We start from the raw sequence: 16693 nt of genomic DNA on the forward strand, positions 1-16693 counted from the left end.
ATAGCAATAATAATAAAATAATTAAGTAATTAGAAAACGCAAGAGGGACTAAATTGTAGTCAAAACAGAATTAACAAACCACAAATGTAATTTAAAGAACACGGGGGGTTCAAACTGCAATTCGCGAATTACAAGGGGGCCATATTGGAAATTAATCCATCCCCCAAAACGTAGCGCAGTTGCACGAACCAAAATAAAACGAAAAGCAAATTAAAGGGTAAAATTTAAAAAGGGAAAATAACCGATTTGAACCCAGCACAAAAGAGAGGGAACCATTTGCGCAACTCGCCCAACGGAGGCCAAAACATGCGGATCCTTTCCCGGGTCAGGTCACCGCGTGGGTTGTTAGGGTTAGTCCGCCAATACGACACCGTTTTAGGGCAACTGAAACAGGCCCTAAACGGTGTCGTTTTACGCGCTATATAAGGCCCCCCATAACCCTAATATCAGTTTGGTAACAAACAGACTCTAGCCTCCACCCCTCTGCGCCGTTTCAGTCATGAAACCCCCCATCTAAACTCCGATTTGGGTGGAGTAGACGAGGGCTCCGTTGGCGCGCTTGTAAAGGTAAGATTAACTTTTCTTTCTTTCTGGCACCACAACCTCGAGGACCCCTCCAACTCCGATTTCAGACAGAGTGAACGGAGCCCCGATGGTGTGCTCACGACTGTAAGAACCTCTCTCTCTTTCTTTTCTCTTTTGCAAATAAGAAAATATAACAGACTAATCTTGAAAAAATAGAAAAGAACGAAGAAATCGAAAGGAAAAAATTCGAATCACCTTTAGAAACTATCTTTTTCTATTGCTTTTCTTTTAAAAAAATTTTGATACAATATTCGTGGTCTCCCCGAAATACAGAAGGTTTCTCCTGTTTTATATCCCTTCGTTTTAAAATAATAAAAATGAAAATACAATTTCTTTCTCTACTGCGTTTTTCGTTTGCGTTTGCTGCAAGTACGGCCGTACGGTGTCAGGGACGTGGCCAGGTGTATGTGGGGAGAGGCGCTGGAAGCGTGGTTCGTGGGGCATGTGCGAGGGCTTGGCTGCGGCGCCTGGTACCTCTGAAACTGTTTAGGGTTTCTGCAAAATGAAAAAATCTGGGCTGGTTTTGGCTATTGGGCTAGCTGTGATTTGGGTTTGTACTTGGCCATTTATAAATGGGCTCGATTTATATTTTGGGTCTGACAGATTTTTGTAATTTTGGACTTTGAGCTTTTTAAATTTTGATTTGGTTTATTTATTACTGGCCGGGCAAATATTGGGCCTTACAACTAGATTTGAGTTTCGAGTTCGAATCAAGTTGAATTTCACAATTCGAATAATTTAAATAATAAATTAGTGTAAATACTCTTTTAGTCCTGTCAACTTTGAAAATAAACAAATTGGTCTCTCTCAATAAAAGATACAAAAAAATTCAAAATATTTATAAAAATTTCAAAATTTATGTTCTAAAATAATTATAAAAATTCTAAAAAATGTATAAAAAATTAAAAAATTAAAAATTTTCTAAAGTAATAATTTTGGGACCTAATTAATGATTCGAATTTATCATACTCAAGTATTTTTTTATTAATTTGATTTTCTAAAAAAATCAAATATATATGGTTTAAACTTTATGTGCTTTAATATGAAATTAATTATACTATAACAATATTTTTATTTGACATGTTTAATTTTTTTAATTTAACTTGAGCAATTTCACTCGATTCAACTTGACTTGAATTTCATTTCACTCGACTCAATTCGAAAAAAATTGAAATTGAGTTAGAATGATAAAATATGACTTTTGAACTCGATTAACTCGAAATTTTTTCACTTGAATCGATCAAACGCTAACCCCTAATAAAAATAACAGTTAAAAGTGATCCATTATTATAAAAACTGTACTAACTATAGTTAAATACAATTAAGGAATTTGTCATTAAAATAATTTGCTTTTATTTAATTTAATTATTGGGTTTTGAGGGAAAAAGATATTTTAGATTCCTATTTTACCTTTCGGCCTTTGGATTCCTTTGTGCTAATTTCGTACAACCAGGCTTTATGGCTGGTGGGCTCTCCCTTTGTTTAACATTTCTTCTTTTTTCTTATTGAGGAAAGAGATTAATAGTCTTTCCCGTCATGATATGGTGAGATGCGTATTGGACTAACCTTAACAATTTAGCTCTTTCCACCCTCAACAAAAATATTAGCTCTTTTCTTGAAGTTGCAATTCCAAAATACCTAATCATCCTTTCCACCCTCAACAAAAATATTAGCTCTTTTCTTGAAGTTGTAAATAGTAGACTGTGGTGAACACTAAGCATTTTAACTGCAATGCTTACGCTTGTTAACAATTTAGTATTTTAATCATCTTTAACACCCTTGTTTTAGCCCCATTTGCTTTCTTCCTCCCAGCAATTTGGTAAGCAGGAGTCTTAATCGGAACCAAGTTTTCATCTAAGGGATCTCACTGTGTCAAAGAATAAGAAAAGGGGATGAAACTTTAACATTTCACCCATCACCATCCTTTGTTCTTCATTCAACATCACAGTGTTTGACGTCAAGAAGAAGACAATTGCTTTGGGTGTTGGAAACTTATAGATGCTCCAAGCTATGGCTGCAATGACTGTTAAGTATTATCTTCATAAGAGATGTGCGGAGTTAACTCCCCACCTTAATCATCCTTGCCACCCTCAACACCTTTTCATTCTTCTGCCTAAATCTCCTTACAAGGGTAGATGGAAGTGAATGTGTGGTTTTTGTGGCAGGGAGTCTACCGGATTCGCTTATTATTGTCTACACTGTAAGTATTATCATCATGTTATTTCCCACTCATATTCTCTTTTTCAACAAGATGAGTTGTGCAAAATTTGTTACGAGGAAGTCGATACCAGGTATGGCAGTTACCATTGCAATGCTTTTGATTGCGGTTATATTGCTCATGTGCATTGTGCAACAGCTAAAGCAATTTGGGATGGAAAAAGTATCCTGGAAGACTATGATGAGAGGTCCATGGAAGCTCTTGATGAATCTATAAAATTGATTTCCGATGTTGTTGAACAAATGAGTTTTGGAGAGAATACGGTAGCAGTTGAGATCAAACATGCCTACCATGATCACAATTTAAGACTCACTTTTAGTGGGGAGATGAATGATTATGGCCAATGTGATGGCTGTATGCGGCCTATCTCAACTCCTTTTTATAGTTGTGAGTGTTGACACCATTTTTTTTTAAAAAACGGGTCGACTTGAATTTTAAAATGAAAAAGAATTTATGAGTTGTCACCAATCATTTTTTGGTGAAGTGTGATCGGGTCACTTCATAAAACGGTTGTTTTTAATAAACGGTTTAGATTTATTAAAACAATGCTTTTGGTCTACGAAATTTAGAAAAACAGGTTCGGGAGCCAGTTACGTACGAAGAAAGATTAGCACTCTCGTAACGCGCAAAAATTGGTACCTAGTTGATTAATTAGTGTCTTAGTGTCGAAAATTGAAAATTTTGAAGAGTTTTAAAAATACAATCCTAAAATAAACTTGAATAACATGGATTGAAATTTAAGATTCTCTTGTTCTGAAGGAATATCACATCCAACACGTTAGGATACGGTACTTTAAACTCTTGAAACCAAGATCACCTTATAGTTTTAGAAACCCATACTTTGAAGTTTTAAGAGGATATTTGGCTATTTGGTCAAACGAGAAATCGAAACCCAGCATGTTAGGGCACGTTTTCTCAAATTTTCAAATGCAAAACATTGCCTTATTTAGAAAATTTTACTTTTAGTGTATGGTGTTAATATTAGACCTGTCCATGGGCCGGGCGGCCCGGCCTGGCCCGATGGCCCGCCCGAAATATGGGAGGGTTCGGGTAAAAATATAGGCCCGAAATATGGGCTTGGGTAAAAAAAAACGAGGCCCGTTTAAAAAATGGGCTGGGCTCGGGCTCAACTTTTTTGGCCCTGGCCGGGCCTGGCCTGGCCCGGCCCGGCCCTGGCCTGGCCCGGCCCGGCCCGAATATAATAAATATAAATTTTTTAATTTTAAAATACTTTAAAAATATTTTTATTTTTATTTTTTTATTTTTAAAATATTTTGTTTGTGTTTATTAAAAGCCGGGCCAGGCCGGGCCGAGCTCGGGCTTATTATTTTTTCCCGGGCCGGGCCTGGGCAAAATTTTAGGCCCATATTTCGGGCCGGGCCCGAGCCTAAGAGTAGGGCCAAAATTTTTTCTGGGCCCAGCCCGGCCCATGGACAGGTCTAGTTAATATGCATAACAAAACAATAATAAATACGATGATACAAGTGTAAATAGCGCGAACATCAGTAAATAAAAGATAAAAGACAAATTAATCGTGTAAGAGAATAAGCAGATAAACTATTTGAATAAAAATCGGCATAAATAAATAAATAATAAACACCGCGCGAAACAACGAAACCATAAAGGATATAAAATAAATAAAATATATATATGTATGTATATATACATAAAATTATAAAAATAAGAAGAATACATATGTATATATGCTTAAAGTTAAGTATAAAAATATAGGTAAGTATGTATATATATATTGAAATATGTATTTATATATATATGTATATAAAAATTATGAAATATATAAAAATATATGAGTGTGTGTATATACATTTATAATAATATATATAAAAGTATGTACGTATATATATACATATCATAAAATACATATGTGTAATAACAGATTTTGCCCGGGTACAAATAATAAAAGGGCCCCAAATAAATACCAGTCCAATTACAACAAAATGGGGCCCAAACCAAAATAAAATACAGGCCCAAAATGCGGTGGCCCAAAATCGCCAGAAACCCTGGGGTTTCTTCAATAGCGCCGCAACTCCAATCTAGGCCGAATCTCCATGGCTTCACCTGCATAGCAAGAAACAGCGAAAATGGAAAGAAATCAAAGATTTCGAATCAGCAATGATTAGTTTCTTTAGTTTTTATTTTATTATGGCTATAAAAAGCCATTGAACATATTGTAAAGGGGATCCCGATTTCGAAAATAGAAAAAGGCTTGTACTTTCGCAATACAGAATAAATCGATCAAAAAAGGTTGATACTTGTTTTTTCGTTGTTATATTTATTTTTGTATCTTTTTATTTTACATACGTATAAACAAAAATAATAAACGAGAGGAAAACTACCTTTTTTTTTGGCTTTTGAAACGCCGTAGGGTATTCCGAGGATCGTCTCCGATGATAGACGACTAGAACCCAAAAAGTTTCTAGGGTTTTTCTAGTGTTTTCTTGTTGATTTTGGGGATTTTTAGCCCAGATTTGGGCCTAGAGGGGTCGGAAATATTAAAAGGGGAACTTTCCCTTTTCCGGCCATCGCAAACGGCGGCACCGGCGCCGTAAATCGACGGCTGGCGCGGTGGTCTGTGACCGTCCGATGACCGACCGATGGTCGGGGGACTGAGGGGCTGAGAGAGTTTTTTTTTTGAAAGATTTGGTTTTTTTTTAAAATGTTTTGAAATGTAATTTTTGTTTTAATTTTAGCTTAAATAGCCAATTGAAAACGGCGCCGTTTTGAGGGAAGGATCCGCGTGTTGACCCGACCCGGACCCAGGATCCGCGTGTTTCTCATGCGGAGGGGCAAATTGCATTTTTGACCCCTCCGCCTTTTAATGAATTTTCAATTAGGTTTTTTTGTGTTTTTTAAATTTGTTCTTTAATTTATTTTCCATTTCAATTTAATCCTACTGGAACGGCGCCGTTTTAGAGGAGAAGGAAAAATTTCCCTTCCAGCCCCTCTATGTAATTTGCGCGTTCAATTTAGTCCTTTGATTTTTACTATTTGCGGATTTTACCCATTTTTTTAAACTGCAATTCAATTTAGTCTTTTTTTTCCATCATTATTTTTTTATTATCAATTAATAATATTTTTTCCTTATATTACCTTTTTTTAAAAAAACCTATATATATGTATATTTTTTATATATACATATATTTTTTTTTTGCAACTAATATTTTTCTCATGTTTATGTGTATACATATTTATTTCATTAATTAACTTCGATAATGTAGATATTATTTAATTATTTTAAACCTATACATTTTTATGTGTACATGTATACATTTTTTTATTTATTTCGATCATTTGTCTATTGATTTAGGTTTACATATTTTTATTATCTTGCCCATTTATTTGATATTTTGCATATTGTATTTATTTGTTTATATATTTGCATTATTTTTATGCTATCGTAATATTTATTATTGCATTATATATTTAAAGTGGCATAACATTAGATTTTTTACTCAATTTTTTTAAAAATCAAACTTTTCAAAATAGAGATAATACTCGTATTTAGGATTTCTTAAGGAAATTGAGCCCTAACGTATTGGGTTTCGATTTTTTTTGAAAATCTAATGATCGAGGATTGCTCTTTAAACCAACTAAAATAAGAACTCATTATTGGGAATTCAACACGTTGTGTTCTAACGTATTGGATGTGACGCATTGATTTCTCGAAATGAAGATTTTTAAAAAAATAATAAATGAAATATTCCGAGTTTGGGATTTTAGAGGATTCGTGCCCTAACGTATTGGGTGTGATTTATTAAATCTTGGATAAGTGGATGTTCTTTTAAAGTAAAGGAAATATTCCAAAGTTTGGGATTTTAGAGGAATCGTGCCCTAACGTATTGGGTGTGATTTCTTAAATCTTGGATAAGTGGATGTTCTTTTAAAGTTTTATTGCACTAGTATTTTGGCCTAATTCATTTAGGAGGAAATTAGAATGTTGTGCCCTAACGCATTGGGTGTGACATTTTTGCTTCTCTAAATTGAGAAGGGTCTTAATACGCAACGTTTAAGTTTTTTTAAAGATTATATTTTTAAAATTTTCGACCTTAAGACACTAATTAATCAACTTGGTACCAAATTTTGGGCGTTACGAGGATGTTAATCCTTCCTCGTACGTAACTGACTCCCGAACCTGTTTTTTCTAAAACTCGTAGATCAAAATCATTTTAGGCGATCCAATCACACCTCAATAAAAGATTGGTGGCGACTCCCATTTATTTTGTTTTTTAAAGTTGACAACCTAAAATTTTTGTTTTTTCAAAAAAATGGTTTCGACAATATGCATGTAAATAAACATATTTTAAAGTTGTAAAATATGTAAAATATATGAAATGTAAAATGTACACATGTATGTAGATTAAAAATATACGTGTATATGTAAAATATAAAATATAAAATATATATAAGTATATATATTCATGAAAATAAAAAAATGTATATAAATATATATAGATTTGTATATAAATTATAAAATATAAAAAACATATATAAGTATATATATATGTAAATTATGAAAATATGTACGTGCACATATATACATATTGTAAAAATATATGTATGTATATATATAATAAAAATTTGAGATTAAAAGGTAAAAATAAGTAAATAATAATAATTAATAGTAATAATAATAGTATCAAATTTATTAATTTTAATGAGAAAATAACCAAAAGAACAAAAAAGGACTAAATAGATTAAAAACAAAATTTGGGGTCAAATCGCAAATAAATAAAAGAGGAGGGACTACGTTGAATGCGCGAATAACAAAGAGGGACCAAATGGGAAATAATCCCGTCCCTCCAAAACGCACAGCTTCAGGGTGGATTGAATTGAAATCTGAAAGAAATTCCGTCCTGCCAGCTCGCCGGCCACCGTACACGGCTGCTGGAAAGTTCAAAAAAGGTATTTTTTTATATATTTATTTCCCCTAAAAAATAAAATAAAAATATATATAAAAGAGAAGAATAAACGGCGCGAAAAACTCAACCTTTCTCGTTTTTCTTTCCGATTTGCTTGACTACTTTTTACTTTGAATCTGCTTTTTTTTATTTTGAAAAAATCCCCCTGTTACAATGGTTTGAATGGCTTTATATAGCCTTAATACACTGTTTTTATATTATTTGTTGTCTTTTCTTCTTGTAGATGGCAGTGCAAGTGGAGTGTAGGTGCGGTGGCAGCAGGTGGAGCAGGTGGTGGCAAAAGGCCAACTAGGTGCGGCGGCAGCAGACTAGGGCTAGGGTTTTTTAGAGTTTCTGAGAATTGGTCTGTTGGGCTAGGTTTGGGTATTGGGCCTTTGGGTTTAAATTGGGCTATATAGTGAGCAATGCAAGTTTTTTTTCCATAAAGAACGGGTTGAACTGCCGAGTAAAAAACAACACCCATTTCACAAGCACGCATTTATGCTAAAAAATTCAAACACAAAGTTTTATCCATCATGTAGAGCTTGTCGAAGACTTCACCATGGATTTAGCTACGAATGCAATGATAAATGTTGCGCATTTGAATGTGACATTCAATGTATTTTATTATCGAAAACTTTGGTGCATCCAAGTCATGAGCATTCATTATTTCTTGTCCACAACTTTTCAGCGAATTACAGTTAGACCTGTCCATGGGCCGGGTCGGGCCGGGCCCAGAAAAAATTTTGGTCCGAGCCCGGCCCGGCCCGAAATATGGGCTTGAGATTTGTCCAGGCCCGGCCCGAAGAATAAATATGGGACCCGAGCCCGGCCCGGCCCGGCCCATTTTTAATTAAAATTAATTTTTTTGATAAAATTAAAACTAATTGTTAGTAAAATTATCAAATTATTAATTGTTAATTGTATTAATTGTTGTAATAAAATCTAACATTTGATTAGTAAAATTATCAAATTATTAATTGTATTAATTGTTAATTATATTAATTGTTGTAACAAAATCTAACATTTGATTAGTTTACATTTTTGTATTATCAAATATTTTTGTAAACAAATAAGTTTACATTTTTTTTATCTTAAAACCAACCAATATCCAACCAATATTACACCAATGTTATCACTTTCAATTGCTATCCTGTCAATTGCTATGTGCAGGATTTACCAAATACCAATATTATCACTTTCAATTGCTATCATGCCTTGACTTCCTTTCTACAGTCTGTCGGGGAAATGAAATTGAAAACTAAAAATAAAATTGAAAACTTAAACTAAAAACTTAAACATAAAAATAAATATATATATATTTTAGAAAAGAAGAGTAAATGTCGGGGAAATGAAATTGAAAACTAAAACTAAAAACTTAAACATAAAAATAAATATATATATTTTTTAAACATAAAAAACTTAAAACATAAAAAACTTAATATATATTTAATATATTTTCGGGCCGGGCCCGGGCTAAAAAAATTCTGCCCGAGGCTCGACCCATTTTTTAAACGGGCCTCTTTTTTTGCCCAAGCCCATATTTCGGGCCTATATTTTTACTCGAACCCTCCCATATTTCGGGCGAGCCGTCGGCCCGGCCCATGGACATGTCTAATTGCAGTGCTTGTCGTAGAAATAGAGACCCATGGAACGTGGGATATAGATGTACGAAGTGTTGTGATTAATTTTAAGGTCTCAAATTTATCATTTTAGAAAAAATAATCTTTTTATAATTAACACTGTTATTTTTTTATATTTTTGTAATTTTTATAGATATTTTAAAATTTTGAAGATTTTTTTTATTTTGTTGTATTGTTTTTACTAGGAGCAATTTGTTCATTTTCGAAATTGAGAGGAGCCCAAATGATGTTTACACCAATTTGTTGTTCGAATTATAAAAATTCAATTTGGCTACACCTCAACCAATTAAATTACTTATTTGAGTTGATTCAAAAAACTTAATAACTTGAATTATATAATTTTTTTTACGTTGAATTAAATTTTGCTCGCCCCTAAATAAAGTAACTCAATTATTTGCTCCAATACTAATAAGGAAGGTTGAAATTTTTGGAGAATTATGGGATACAATCCAGTATGTCATATTAATTAATTTTCGAAATATATAGTAGTTAATTATCATTTATAGTATCAAATATAATATAAAGGGGGGTTTGATCATGGAATTTTGGATTAGATTTTGTAATAGGCTTATGGGTGGAATGTAAGATTACTTTATTTGGTTCATTTAATTAAAGTGTTTAATTGACCTAAAACTAAATTTTATTATATTAAAATTACTTTAAGATCTCATAAAATTATAATGATTTAAGAAAATCATTTGTTAGTTGTTACCCATTGATTATCATAATGTATTTAGTTAAACAATCAGTAAATATTGAAATTATAACAAGCGGCGAGTCTGACATATTATCCTTTTATTGTAAAATATGCATATGTACAATTAATAAACAGAGATAAAATACTCATGACTCTTAAAATATGTGAAAATAGAAGAAATTATCTTAAAAAGGCTTCACTCATCGCACAACATGAGGCCCTTTTACCAAAATAGCCCCCAAAAAATATTATATTTATAAAAATAACTCAAGTTTAAAAACAATCACCAAAATAACCTAAAATAAACAGTACTTACTCGTTTTTTGCACCAATGATTGCCTAATCATTGTGTCAGACTTAAAAAAATTAATTTTTTGAATTTTGGCCAGGAACCCATATATATTTTTTAAAAATTATATAATATTGATATACGAAAAAAAAAGAAAAAAGAAAAAAGTTTTTTTTTGGGTGCTGGCTTGTCAATGGCCGGCACCCAGTGCACAATAAAATTTTTTTTTGTGTCAGAATCAGATATCAGAATACGAAAAAAAAGAAAAAAATTATTTTTTTGGGTGTTGGCCTGTCAATGGCCGGCACCCAGTACAATTTTTTTTAAAAAAAATTTTCTTATTTTTTTTCCTGTCAGAATCAGATATAAATATACGAAAAAAAAATTTTGGGTGCTGGCCTATCAATGGCCGGCACCCAGTGCAATTTTAAAATTTTTTTTCTTTTTTTTTCGTTTCAGAATCAAATATAAATATACGAAAAAAATAATTTTCTTTTTCTTTTTTTTTCTTTTTCGTATATCAGTATTATACAATTTTTAAAAAAAATACATGGGTTCCGACCATTTACAGGCCAAAACTTAAAAAATTAATTTTTTTAAGTCTGACACAATGATTAGGCAATTATTGGTGTAAAAAACGAGTGGTTACTATTCATTTTAGGTTACTTTGGTAATTATTTTTAAACTTAAGTTATTTTTGTAAATATAATATTTTTTTTGGACTATTTTGGTAAAAGGGCCACAACATGATTGACAGTTTTGAACTAAGAAATATGAAAGATTATAATAAAATCATTTTCAATTTTGAACTAAACTTTTAATCCTTTAATATAAAAACTGTACTAATTTGATTATTTGGTTTTGACTTTTGAGGGATCATCTTCCTATTTTACCTTTGTTTATCATTTCTTTTCTTTTTGATTGCCATTCACGTCAACTCCATTCTTTTCAATTTTGTACACTAGTGGTGGTACTGATTGAGATCACCAAATTACCTCCTCCTTTCTTCCTCTCACCATTTTGGTAAGCAGGAGGCTTAACCACAACCAAGTTTTCATCTAATGGATCTCACCCTGTCTGAGAGTAAGAAAAGGGGAGAGATGGAACTTCAACATTTCTCCCATCACCATCCTTTGCTCTTCATTCAACACCAAAGCGTTGCAGATAAAGCAGCTCTGTGCTTTGGGTGTGAGGAACTTGTAGTCGGTCCAAGCTATGGCTGCAATGGCTGTATGTATTATCTTCATAAGAGATGTGCGGAGTTAGAGTTAACCCCCCACCTTAATCATCCTTTCCACCCTCAACACCTTCTCACTCTTCTGCCTAAATCTGCTTACCACTGTACATGGAAGTGTGATTTTTGTCAGAGGTCTTCTTCGGGATTCGTTTATCATTGCGGTCCTTGTAATTTCAATCTTCACATCAACTGTGCTTTGCTTCAATCATCCATTGCTCCAAATTTTCCTACTTCTTTGCATCAACATCCATTGTTCTTCAGTCAAGACCATAACGACGAAGTCAATCGCGATTGCTCCGGATGTTTGAAACCATTATCTGGTCCAATTTACCATTGTTCAGATTGTGCTCTTTCTGATGAATTCTTTAACCTTCATAAACAATGTGCAGAAGTATCCCTTGAGATTAATCACCCCTACGACCGCCGTAAGCATCCCCTTACTCTCTTGCCGAAATGACCTACTCATCTTCACAACTGTAGTTGTTATTTGTGCAAAATTCAGTGGGAAGGGTTTGTTTATTCTTGCTCTTTTTGCAAGATTGAGCTTACTCTTGATGATTTTTTCTCACCACAAACAATCACAAATGCAAGTCATGAACACCCATGGATGCTTCTATCAAGACAAATGTCATTTATTTGTGATTTTTGTGGCACCACTGGAGATCGCACCCATTATCTCTGTGCTACATGTAACCTTCTTGTCCATAAAAATTGCATTTCATTGCCACGGAATATCTTGATAACGCGACATCATCATGTTATTTCCCACTCATATTCTCTTCCGCAACAAGATGAGTTGTGCAGAATTTGTTATGAGGAAGTCGATACGAGGTATGGTAGTTACCATTGCTCTGCTTCTGACTGCAATTATATTGCTCATGTGCATTGTGCTACAGATAAAGCAGTTTGGGATGGAAAAAGTATTCCGGAAGACTATGATGAGAGGTCCATGGAAGCTCTTGATGAATCTATAAATTGGATTACCGATGTTGTTCCAAAAAAGAGTTTTGGAGAGAATACGGTAGCAGTTGAGATCAAACATGCCTACCATGATCACAATTTAAGACTCACTTTTAGTGGGGAGATGAATGATGATGGCCAATGTGATGGGTGTATGAGGCCTATCTCAACTCCTTTTTATAGTTGTGAGCAATGCAAGTTTTTTCTTCATAAAGAATGCGCTGAATTGCCGAGAAACAAACGACACCCATTTCACAAGCACTTGCTTACACTCACAAATTCAAACCCAAAGTTTTGTAGTGCTTGCGAAAGGCTTGACAATGGATTTAGCTACAAATGCAACGATGGAGATTGCAGGCAATTCTTTGAATGTGACATTCGGTGTACTTTATTATCGAACACTTTGGAGCATCCAAGTCACGAGCATTCATTGTTCCTTATCCATAACTTTTGAGCGAAATGCAGTGGTTGTCGTAGAGAAAGATACGACTTATCGTTAATGGCATATAGATGCACGGAGCATTGTGATTTCACATTAGATCTAGAATGTGCCACACTACCACTCACAGCTTGGTACAAGTATGATAAACATCTTCGTACTCTAAGTTGTTCTGATGATTCTGATCCTTCTCAATATTATTGTGATCTGTGTGAGCATGAAAGGGACCCAAATGATTGGTTTTACTACTGTGCTGAATGTGATAACACTCTCCATTCTAGATGTGCTCTTGGGGATCTCCCATTTCTGAAGATTGGAAGCAACCTTGAAATGTGTTTTTATCATAGACACCCGCATCCGTTCACTATTGTGAAAAACATATGGGATTGCCCTCCATGTAAAATTTGCGGTGAGGTTTGCAATGGACAAGCCCTAGAATGTAAAGAATCTGAATGCAACTTTAGCGTCCACTGGAAGTGCAGGTTTGAATAGTTTGGGTATTGAAATAGACAAGTTACAACTTTAAAGATCTGTATGTTTTTTCATGATTGCACCAATCTGTCATCAACGCTCATGGCTTTTGCTTTTCATTCTGTTGTTAATGTCTGAGCGCTTCAAGTTTGTTTAGATGAAACACAATCGGTAATCAGTTATCATTTGTTTTTCTAGTGGGTTGTTATCATCTGTAATATGAAGCAAGGTTTGGTTTGATTTGATTTATATATAAATCAGTGCATGTTGTGCTCAAGGATGGAAAAGGGTATATGAATGAATTGAACTTCCACAAGGTTAGTACCATTTTCTACCGAACATTAAGAGAAATTGCCGGGAATAATTAGAAGAGTGTATGAATGGATTTTAGATTCTTTTTGATGGAGTTGAGTTCGGGGTTAATCGAGATCTTGATAGCTGACTTTAAACTTCTCTTGAATGTGTACTTTTAAACTCAAGTGGCAACTACAATGAGCGGAATCTTCATTTAGTCCATTAGATTTTAGTACTGTTTCATCTTTGTTGATTGCAAAGTCTCCTTAATAATTGTAATGTATTTTGGAATATAAATTTTAAAAAATTAAAACAGACTGGAAATTTTTAAAACTTTATATAATAAATAAAGACATTTATTAATTAAATAGTTTTAATGTGGTTTGCTGGTGCTTTGTTAGTGGTTGGAATAAATTTCATTTATGAGGAAATTGGGGAAGGGTTTTAATTCTGTTTTTGGGTTCTAATTCTGTCAAAATCAATTTTTCTACAATAATAATTCAAATTCAATACTCAATTAAATTAACTGCGTTAAAGAGTAGGGCTAATTCTGCAGCCACAATTTTAAAGCCCAAAAGACTTTTGTGTTCTTGCCTTTCTGTCTTTGTTCGTTTTACCAAATAAAGCTACCATATGTCAAAGTCTTCCAGCCCAAATAGCATATTTTCTTCCTTAAACTTTAGTCTTTTTGGGTGTCAAAAACAAAGCTGGTGAGTTCAGAGCAGGAAAAAAATTTATGTTATGTGAGTTGTAATTTTTGGAAATAACTCCACAATTTTTTTAAAAAAATAATTAAGAATAGATTTAATTCTATATTTATGTGACTTTTTCGGGAAAGAATTCCACTGTAAAAGATGATTTAAGTTTAACCTAATTAATGTTTGTTGGAGCCTTACTCTCCTACAATTATAATGAGTCAACTCTTTCACCAAGATTTTCTTCGATCTGGTGTGATGTGAATAAAATCTCTAGAATTTTTCAGCCCATATCAACCACCATTAATATTGAGATACAATTTGAGATAAATAAAAATACTTTTGATTGCATGTTTGTTAAATAATAAAAGATAATTACACTAGATCTCTTTGAAATTCTTTCTTTAGCTAGATATATTCTTCTCTTTTATCACTTTTTATTGCACAAAATCCCTTAAAAAGTGATACAAAGATAGTCGCATAAACATCACGAAAAAATTCCAAGTTTTAATACCTTGGTGAATTGTTGTGCTTGTCGTAGAAAAAGAGACCCATGGGACATGGCATACAATGCGTGAAGTGTTGTGATTTCACTTTGCCCTAACTTATTCTGATGATTCTAACCCTTCATAGCATTACTGTGATTTGTTTGAGAATGAAAGAGATCCAAATGATTGTTTTTATTACTATGTTAAAAGCGATAATTTTTTTGAACCCCATATGATGCCTTGATGGTTAAAGGTGTTCATCACCCCTGATATGGCCTGGGTTCAAGTTGCGTTAATTACGTTTATTGTTTGAGTTTTGCCCTATTATTATAATTCACAAAAAAAAAAACTCTTTTCATTTTAATGTGCTGAATGTGATATCATCTTTAAAATAATTTTATTAATTACTATTAATCATTTATTATTATCTATCAATTATTTTTCATTATGTTGCTTATGAAACATTACTATTTTATAAGTATGAAGTTTACTATATGATTGGAATAAATTATGAAAATAATCATTTAGATTTGATTAACCAACTATTAAAACTATTCGTTTTGACACTAAAATTAAGAATAAAAAAATTATGGTCACTTAATCGCTAGAAATTAACGGTTGAATGACATGTCAGTATTATGACACATATTAAATGATACGTGCTATTGCTACATGCTATTATATGTTTGGAAGTAAAAAATCTAAATTATAGTTTTCACCACTAAGTTTGTTGAGTAGTTTTATTTTAATTATTAAAATTTGAAAATTTATTATTTGGTTTCCAATTTTTATGTTTTTTTTTAAATTTATTGTATTAATATTTCGTCTCTATTATCAATACTTCAGTATCCATATGACTTTTATAATGGCTTAATTGTCAATATTTTTTATATTGGGTATAATAAATTAATTTTTTTACTTATATTATTTATATTAAAATATGTTAAGAGAACACTTAAATAAATATTTCAAAATTTTATATAATTAAAAAGCTTTCATTATTATTTTTTTACAAAATTAAGATTATATGTTAACTTTTACTTTATTGTAATTATATTCTTTAAATTTAAAGTTAGGATAAATAAATTTAATTGTCAAAACTATTAAAATTAATTCCTTCAACATCTAAATAAATTTAATTATTACAAACTTAATGAGCGAACCAAGAAATTCTAATTGAAATATAAAATTCAATTGTGTTGAAATAAAAAAAAAAGATAAATTACACCAATAGTCACTCAACTTTAATGCAGTTGACAAAACAAGTACTCTGATTTCAATTCAGTTACTCAACTTTCGAAAAATGACAAATCAACCACTATCATTATAGACGTAACAAAAAGCTGAGGTGGCTTGTTAACTTGCCATGTCGGCATCTTACGAGGAAACGACATCCTCTACACCATCCCCCGTTAACTTGCAGTAGAAGAGTAAAGAGAAAAAAAAAAAGAAAAAAAAATTCCTTACTCAAGTCACCTTTGATTCATCAACACTATCCCCAATCTCTTACCTTACAAGAAACCAAACCTCTCCCTCTCCCGCACCATCTCTTTCTCTCTGCTAATCATTTCATGTTTCTAGATCACCAAAAAAAGCAAACCATAAGAAAGCCATTTTTTTTTTGTAATTTTTTAGGGAAAATTTGAAATACGAAATAGGAAATCAACAAAGCAATCAAGTGAAGAAGAAAGAGATCTATTATTAAGGGTTTTTTTTTTCATTTTTTTAAGATCAAATACTCCCAAAAAAGGGTATGGG

At 32.5% G+C, this 16693-nt stretch overlaps 2 protein-coding genes and 1 long non-coding RNA gene across 3 annotated transcripts; all 3 read left to right on the forward strand.

Moving 5' to 3' along the window:
* The first annotated feature begins 2062 nt into the window (after positions 1-2062).
* Positions 2063-3346, forward strand: LOC107950152 (uncharacterized). Its single transcript, XR_001697959.2, has 2 exons — positions 2063-2785; positions 2942-3346. It is a non-coding gene; the product is annotated as an uncharacterized lncRNA (long non-coding RNA).
* An 8066-nt stretch (positions 3347-11412) lies between these two features.
* Positions 11413-12045, forward strand: LOC107950153 (uncharacterized). The gene has a single exon (XM_016884936.2). The coding sequence runs from the start codon at positions 11413-11415 to the stop codon at positions 12043-12045; it is 633 nt and encodes a 210-aa protein (XP_016740425.1).
* Positions 12042-13735, forward strand: LOC107949937 (uncharacterized). The gene has a single exon (XM_041090293.1). The coding sequence runs from the start codon at positions 12196-12198 to the stop codon at positions 13000-13002; it is 807 nt and encodes a 268-aa protein (XP_040946227.1). The 5' UTR covers positions 12042-12195; the 3' UTR covers positions 13003-13735.
* Positions 13736-16693: the final 2958 nt, after the last annotated feature.

This window comes from Gossypium hirsutum, chromosome D03 (genome assembly GCF_007990345.1).
Source record: "Gossypium hirsutum isolate 1008001.06 chromosome D03, Gossypium_hirsutum_v2.1, whole genome shotgun sequence".
Lineage (NCBI taxonomy): Eukaryota > Viridiplantae > Streptophyta > Magnoliopsida > Malvales > Malvaceae > Gossypium > Gossypium hirsutum.